The 8,945-nt window shown below is 33.4% G+C and overlaps 1 protein-coding gene across 1 annotated transcript; it reads right to left on the reverse strand.

Annotated features, from left to right (window-relative positions):
- Positions 1-1,110: 1,110 nt before the first annotated feature.
- Positions 1,111-5,906, reverse strand: LOC116215872 (probable 2-oxoglutarate-dependent dioxygenase AOP1). The gene is made up of 3 exons (XM_031551669.1): positions 5,482-5,906; positions 2,185-2,533; positions 1,111-1,625 (listed from the first exon to the last, which is right to left on the reverse strand). Exons 1-3 carry the CDS (start codon positions 5,856-5,858, stop codon positions 1,386-1,388), a joined length of 966 nt encoding a protein of 321 aa, XP_031407529.1. The 5' UTR covers positions 5,859-5,906; the 3' UTR covers positions 1,111-1,385.
- Between the last annotated feature and the right edge of the window lie 3,039 nt (positions 5,907-8,945).

Here is an 8,945-nt window from a genome sequence, read left to right on the forward strand (position 1 = left end):
AGATTTTTTTCCTAGTTAAATGTTAAACGCACGATACAGTAGTAGCCTGTGATTTTGCCATAACTATGTCATGCTTCTAACGAATTTCGAATCTAAATTTTAAAATAAAGTTCATTATGTCGCATTAGCTGGCCATTTAAAGTTTATTATATTGTTTAATCAAGTGCACAGACACCACCATTAAGGGAAAAATACTTAATTTTTATCAACATATATATTTATTTTTTAATTTCTTCAATATGTCCGAATTTTGTTTTCCCGGTTAAATGCAAGATACAGTAGTAGCATGTGATTTTTCCATGACTATATGACGCTTTTAACGAATTTCAAACATACATTTCAAGTAAAGTTCTTTACATCTATTAGCTAGCCATTTAAAGTCTATTATATTGTGATCAAGCCTGCAACCACCACCATATTAGAAAAAATATTAATATGTTTTATTTTTAATTTCTTCATTTCATAAAAAAATTTCATATTAGTAATGTCCTAATTTATTTTAGTGAAATTCAAGAGTAAAACAATAGCCTATGATTTGGTCGTGAATATGTGCTTTTAACTAATTTCAAACTCTAGACTTCCACTAAAGTTCGTTACTTCAAATTAGCAGGGCCACTTAAAGTCTATTATATTGTGATCATATTTTTCTAATTAAAAATATTAAAAATTAAAATTAAAATTGGCAGGTAAAAATATAAGTTTTACAAATTAATTACTATAAACTTTTAGAAAATTTGGATCAGTTACTAGCAATTAATAGTTCATAATTTATACACATGAGTACTTCATCATTAGTTTTAGTTATATTTATATTGATTATCCTATAAGTGATAAACCAAAATATTTACAAAAAAAATTTCCGGCACAGCAACATCGTGCAGGTACTCCTATTCGGAATAGTAACGAAGCTTCATTCGGGCTGAATATAATTTCAACACGAAAATAGATAAAATAATAACTTCTTATATACGCCAAATCTATAAATCAAATTTGATTATTGATCGGTTCATCGCACTGTTGATTTGGTTTTGCTAAATGATAAATGACATAGAAAATGGTCTCAATGTCGCACTAATTAATCTTTGTTCTAGCTTATCTAAATACAATAAACAGAAAAGGAAAAAGGGAGGGTGTGATATATTTCAATTCATTTTTCACAAAGCTTGTAAAAGAAAAAAAGAAAGAAAAATACAAGGAAGTCATAAGATATCTACCCAAAGTATATATTACACCCATAAAAAGTCACTGAAATTCTCAATTTGTGTGAACGTAAAATTACATATAGATAGAACTAATTAATTAAACATGCGCAATTTCACTCCAGCCAAAAATCGAGATACGCGTGCTTTTATGGCCATATCATCGGCGGTCCGAGATTCATAATTTTAGACGCCGGCATAGACCTCGAGGGCGTCATCCCTCCTGTTGGAGACAAAGTACGTCACATAGTCATCGAACTTGAAGGGCCGGTACCGGAGGGGGTGGTCGGTGTCGACAAGCTTGGCCGGAACCCTAATCATTGCGCCTTCCTTCGGGATGGAAAATAGGCCACAGGAGTATCTGTCCCTGTCCCCGCTCATGACCACCCTGTGCTTCACCGCATGAAGCCTCCCGTTGCTCCATGCCTATATATGCATATACCATGCTCATAATGATGAGAAGGCGTTTTGCTTAATTAATAATTGATTAAATTCTTTGAATATTTATATTTAATTTTTAAAGATATGTATGTTAAAAAATTCTCGTAATTATATATTGAGAAAAAAGAGAAAGAAATTCATCGCAACTTCATATAAAATTTAATATCTTCAATTTTCTGTTTTCATTTGTGAAAATATGCTTAATTAATTTTCTAAATCTTTTTTCATCTAAAAATCGTTTATGCATTCGAGAATTCAATGTTTCTTGTGTGGTTTCTATTCTTCTTCTTCTTTTTCAAGAAAAGAATTGCAAAAATTTGCATGTGTTCTCCAAAAAAAAAAGAGCTTATAATATAATTTAACATTTACTATTTTTTAAAGAAAATAAAAACGAAAATTGGGATATATTTTGCAGATGAAAACAAACGAACTTGGCAAAAAAAACTTAAAATTATTCAATTTACATAAAAATGCTTTTAAATTATTTTTTATTTCCTATTGTGTATATACAATTGTAAATATACAAATTAAGTCATTGTCTCACCTTAAGAGCATCCCCAACAATGACAATGAAGGCATCCTCAGGAACCCTAACCTTCACCCACTCATCATCTCCGTCCCTCGGCACCACCTCGAGTCCCTGCACGTCGTTCTGATACAAGATGGTAAGGTCATTCTTGTCCGTGTGGGCAACTAGGCCGATGGCAGAACCATCCCCTTGGTCGTTGATGCTCGGAGGAGGCGGGACCCGGTACTTCATGATTCGAAATACAGTGCTACTATCCTGGAAATGAGACTTGAATTCCCCGCCCATCCCAAAGCTTTCGAATATCATCTTCATGATCAAGGAGTTCAACTCAAGTATCTTTGAATTTATGCTATGCAGTGTCTCGCTGTCATATAATAAAACAATATTTATAAAATGTAATGGTGATGCAGTGCATTAAATTTTCGATAAATTATCACAATACGGAGAAATATGGGAATTTAATGTTTTTCTTTTCTTTTCAAAAATAAAGAAATCAAATTTTTGGTGGGGACAAAGACATTTCTATTCAAGAAAGAAGCAGTCCCACTGAAAGGAGAAGCTGATGCTTTAATTAAGTTTCCTTACTTCTGCAAGAACAGTTGGAGCTGGGGGACAAAATCATTTGTTGGAGAAAACAAAAGGCAATAGAAAATAATTATAATAATAATAATAATAATAATAACAACAATAACAACAACCCGAAAAAATTGGTCCAGCAGTCGAACAACATAAACTTTTGGTACAAATCCAAATTTAAGTCGGCCATGAAAAAATTGAGGAGAATACTGCCTACTGACCTACTAACACGATCTATGTGGCTAGACTTACATGTCAAGTCGCCTTGTAATATATTCACGTAGCTCATTTAGTCGGGCGAGAAAACCCAATATTTAAAACAAAAATAAATAAATAAAAAGAAAAGAAAAGAGGAAAAGCTGTCAGCGCCATCGCATTGAATTCAATCAGTTTCAGGAGATAAGCACCTAATAAATTCTGAGCAGTCAGCTAGTGATGCTGTTTGGTAGCAGCCATTATCATTCCCAAATTTAGCACTTCTCCCGTACCACTCCTACTCATGAAAGTGTAACCATATTGACGATGCGAAATTGCCCTCTCTTCGACGCATACACTATATACAATTTTTTTTTAACCACCTAAAAAAGTACGAAATTTACATTTTTTTAATATAGCATGACTATTGAAAAGAAGTATAAAAAGACACAACTTTTATATTTTTTTTCTAAATATAACACGATATTTAAAAACAACACAGAAAGACATGACCTTTAGATTTAGTTATGCATATAGTACGACGTCAATTATTTCGTCAGATTGTAACGATAATGGCTAATGTGGAGCTAGAGATACTACGTGACACAATATGATTAGACGAGTAGACCCAACATATTTTTATTTAATTAAAAAATAATGATAATAATTAAAAAAGTTAAAAGAAATGAAAGGGAGATTCAACTTAATAAGAGGAAAATGAGAGGAGGCCAACGGTGGTGGCTATAATGGTGGCTAAAATCTCCCAACTAGAATTGTCGGCCGCAGCAGGACCCTAATTATGTGGGTGATAGCCATAATCGAGGTGCCCACTGCCAAAATTAAAAGAGCCCCGAAATTTGGGCATCTTCATTTCTACGATGGGGGCCCCAATTGCGCCCCCCACAATCTACAGTCCGCTCATTTCTTCTTCTTTTTTTTAGAAATAAAATCTTCTATTTTTATTTTATTTTTATTTTTTTTAATTAAATAAAAATATTTTGGATCCATTTGTCCAATCAAGTTGTGCCATGAGATGCCGTTAGTTGTTACCATTATATTTGACGAATAATTGACTTTGTGCCAGAATCGCAACTAAACCAGAAGGTCGTGCATTTCTATTCTATTTTTTAAAGATTGTGCTATATTTAGAAAAAAAAAAGGACAAAAATTGTGTCTTTTTGTGCTATTCTAAAAAAATTGAGCTATATTTATAAAAAAAATATAGAGGTCGTGAATTTTTATGTTATTATCTAAAAGTCGTATTATATTTAGGAAAAATTATAAATGTCGTGCTGCGTAATTAATCTTTTTTTTGAAAATCTTGAGTGGGTATTTATTTCTGATGGACAATGCAAGAGGATGGAAATGAATGAAAATTAGTAAAAACATCGATACGTCCGATTTGCATTTTACGTCTGATGGCGATACTTGTAACGGAGTAAAGCCAAAACAAGCTAGGAGATTAGGGGAAAACATTTGAATGCATCCTCTAGCCCATTGTTTTCTAATTCTTGTTTCTATTATAAAAGACATTTAGATATTGATATGTATATATTGACCATTATTGAAAGGGAAATTATATTTCCTGCGTAAATTTTCAGACGAAAAACCTCCGAATGTGTCCGTTTGTGAAACTGTCCTAGCTTTTGATATAATTACATATTCTCCCTATGTGTTTGATTCGGCACTGCGGAATCGGCTGAAATAGCAAAACTCTTATCAAAATCAATGCATTGCGTGGCTTTAATCCTTCCGATTAATTCCTCGAATTTTACTTGCACGGTTAGATGATCTTCTTCTTGGACAAATAAAGATTTCGAGGGAAATTTTCTATTTTCGAGATTGATCTGGTTAGAAATATTTATAATAGGAGGTCTAGACTTCAAATTTCTCGAGTATAACAAAAACTATATACTCGCTGTTCCATCAATCATAAATTCTGGAATCATGAGGGGCGGTTCGTTGTATAATGTATATGTCAGATGTATAAATTAAACATTTTAATCGGTTAGAACTATAATTTTAAATTTCCCAGCTCCAGCACATTTGGCCCGTTTATAAAATTAAGCTTAATTTTTATTTAATACCCAAACCTGAGAAAAAAAATTGAAATTCGAAATAATATTTTTTTTCTAAAAAAGTCTTAATATGATATGTCAATAATCACCATTTCGTGTAATAAATTGGCATGAAAATTAGCCTTTGCATATACATAAGTTTTCTGACCACTTGCGTGTATAAGTTAAAAAAAAAATACTGGCGTTAATTGATTTGAGTTGACGACTTATAAAAAGATAATGATACGTTAATAAAAAAATATATATACTTCACATGTAAAGTTAAAATTATTCCTTCAATTTCCGAAGGAATGATAATGTTAATCGAATTAGGTTGACCACATATAATCACAGTATTTTGTAATGGCTAAGGGATTCTTAAGATTCTTCGAGACGGATATATATCAACTGTCGAGCATGTCAACTGAGATATGTGCGACCGTAAATGAGATGATTAGTGGAGGAGCTAATAATTATCACTCACCAGAAACCAGGGTTGCCCTCGGGCCACATAAGATCGGTGAAGTCTCGGGCAGCGTCGAGCTTATGGGGGTCGTCGATCCCGAAGCTCTCGTGGAGGGGGGCGACAGGGCACTTCCCAGAGTAGCTTCGGTAGGGTTTGGGGTTCTGGTACCGGCACTTGGTCTCGTCGGGAAGGTCGAAGAGTGACCTCATGGCGCTGAGCATGTCCCTGCGTAGGGTTTTCGGGACAACCTTATCGTATTGGAGGAGGAAGAAGCCATGAGCCTCGCAGGCCTCCCTGACCTGCGCACATAGAGGGACCCAGTAGCTGGAGGACTCGAACTGTTCAATGTCTTCGGGGAATTCAAGGTATGGTGTTTGATGGTGAGCCCCCATCATATGGATATCTCTCTCTCTCTTGAATGAGGAAATGGGTTGAGGAGTTTCAGTCTTATATAGAATATCAGGCGAGTGAGAAAGAGAGTGCGATATAATGTGGTGATATACGCTTTCGCCAGCTAAGAATAAAGAGATGTTAAGTTCGATTATCATAAAAGGGATTATTACTTATATTTCTTTATTTAATTTTTTATTTTTTAATAAAAATTATCAGATATTGCTATTGCAATTTCGGGAGATCGAGCATTACAGATTATTTCCCTTCTTAACAAGTGTGTTTTTCCGATCGAACTTATATTATTCTCTTTATGGGATTAAAACTGCTGACTATTTATACAATAACACTTTATTGATTAAATTTTTATTTTATAATATTAAGTTTATGAACTTTGTTTTGTAACGGGTAAAAAGAAAAATATCATGCAAGTGATTTTTGCCTAAAGTTCTCTTGGGTGAGTAGAGATGGAAAGAAAGTGGGAGAGAGAGGACGAGAGTTGTGAGTATACATGGAAAATATATTGTACGCAATAGTGGTATCATGTGACAATGTTACAAGCTAATAATGATTTGTCATTTTAGTTTTTAATATGTAAACAAAAGTAAAAAAAATCAATTATTATCTAAAGGGGAATAGCACAATAGTGCACCTTTCGCCCGGTGACCAAGATGTCTCAGGTTCGATACCCATGGAACTACCCATGCCCCTTTATTATATATTTAGGATTTCTATTTCAATGTACTAGGTCCATGAGCCTCTCTTATAATCGAAAAAAAATCTATTATTGATAAAAATAATTAATTATTGACAAAAATTATATTTTTTATGTGTCCTAAAATATAATCCTGATACCACCATTATACAGAAGACTTTCACCTTCAAAGCTGACCAATATGCCCAAAACTTGGGGGATAAGTGAGGATTTATGGGCATCAACTTTGTGCTGTTTTTTTATGTGTCGTGTTTGCTCTTTGAGTCGTTGGCAGCTCAGCAATTTCGCGTCATCGTTTTGTATTTGTTTTCTTGAATACAGATGAAAGTATTGTGTCTAGCGTCAATGACACCCTTTCATCTCGTATGATCAATCGCACCGCTTTGAACTGGCTCACATATCGATTTCCTCTCGATATCGAACTTCCTTCAATCACAAGTGTCTGATGAGTTTCGAATTCCTACATTATAGCACAGCAGGTAAAGTGCACCCACGGATAACTCAATCCCTGCCAACTGTTTTACGCGTCAAAAGTGATTATCTATGCTTCTTTAATGGATCAACACATAGCCAACACGCACTCATCAGCCTCGTAAGTGGATGATATGTTCGAATACTAGCACTAGACACACAACTATATATGCGACATACGTGCCGGGTAAACTAGATCTCGATCGTCAAAGCCAATCTAAGGAAAACCTAGAGGCAAACCATCAGTTTGCGATGAATCTAAGTACATCGTGCATTTGTGCAAAGGGAGATATACATACTGTTCTACCCTTCACTCATTTGGAGGTAGCACTATGCTTTAAATACGATGATGCGTAAAATGAATTTATTAAGGAAAAATGTATACGTAGTCCTTAATTTTTAACTTTTCTTTTAATTCTTCTAAGTTAACAATTACTTTACACAAAATTAAAGCCGCAAAGAGAGGCTTACGAGCCGACACAATCTACGTGCCAAACAACACGCAGTGCGCATGCAGAAGATGGCGATGCAGGGGTCGGTAGCATCTCAAGCCAACTATTTCTCGAATAGTGTGTGCTTTGCTTATGTTAAAGTATGTACAACGACTACTCTATATAATGAGCTGGGACATATGTACTTATTTCATGATATTGATTAAGCAGGAAGTTGGATGAAGATTCCACTCAAATTCAATGTATCATTTTGAATCAAAGGATATACTTCCCCTAAATCCTTATTTAAATTTGTGAATGATTTTTCCCTAAATCAGTTTTATATTCATTTATAGAATAGAACTATGGTGCTGCTTTCACGCTCCTTGTCACTTGCCCCTTTTGATTTTTTTTTTGGGCATAAGATTCAATGATATATTTTTCTTAATATAAAACAATTACTATTAATTGACCCAAAAATTGCATGTACTTATTACCATATTCACGACTCTAATATTCATTGTAACTCGTCATTTCATTTTTTTCTGGTGGACGCCATGGGCGTCGAAGCATCCCTTTAATCCCCAAAAAATATATATGATTTAATTGATCACAAAAATAGTAATATCTATTCGCGTGGACTAGGAAAAAGAATTTCTAATATTGAAAATGAGACACAAATGGCTGCGTGCTCGAATTGAATGATAAATGATTAGTTTCCCCTGTTAAGAGAAAATTGATACGATGATAGATGTATTATATGATCCCTATATGTTGCATTTCGTTAATAACCGAAATTCGGAAACAGACATATATTATATAACATCGTGATGAATCATTTTGATCAGTTGAGTCCAAGTCTTAAGTTCTCTATTCTAAGGATGTTATTGTACCTCACACGACATCTCAAACATACTTTTATATCAGTATGATAATCACATCTTCGGAATCTCCGATGAAAAAGTTATTAATTTGAATATTATGGGCCACATTTAAAACAAGAAACTAATTTCCGGTTCATACATATATATAAGAGGTTTTACTTAAAAAGGGAAGGATCAAAACTAGTACATGAAGGAAATGAAAAAACCGACGATTTCAAAATTTCTTCTTTAAGAAATTCTTCTTGCCACTAATCTTCTTAAAGATTGGAGGATATTTAAAAGTAAGTGATTTTATTTACAAAACAAAAAAAAGAAAAACATATAATTTATTTATCCAGGACAAGGATTTAGCGGCAGTAATAAATTACGTACGTAATTGTGTCTTCTCAAAATATAAAAACGCAACAATAAAAATCATAATAATGAAATATATATATTAATATATAAATGAGAAATTTTTTAGCAATTTTCTCTGTTCACGTAACGTGAGAAAATACCAATTAAATTATAGCAATTAGGCGAATGAGCGTTAATAATTCAAGTAATTATCACAATTATTATCAATTACTATAATTTTGTTAGTTCTTTCTT

Source organism: Punica granatum, chromosome 8, assembly GCF_007655135.1.
Source record: "Punica granatum isolate Tunisia-2019 chromosome 8, ASM765513v2, whole genome shotgun sequence".
In the NCBI taxonomy this organism is placed as follows: domain Eukaryota; kingdom Viridiplantae; phylum Streptophyta; class Magnoliopsida; order Myrtales; family Lythraceae; genus Punica; species Punica granatum.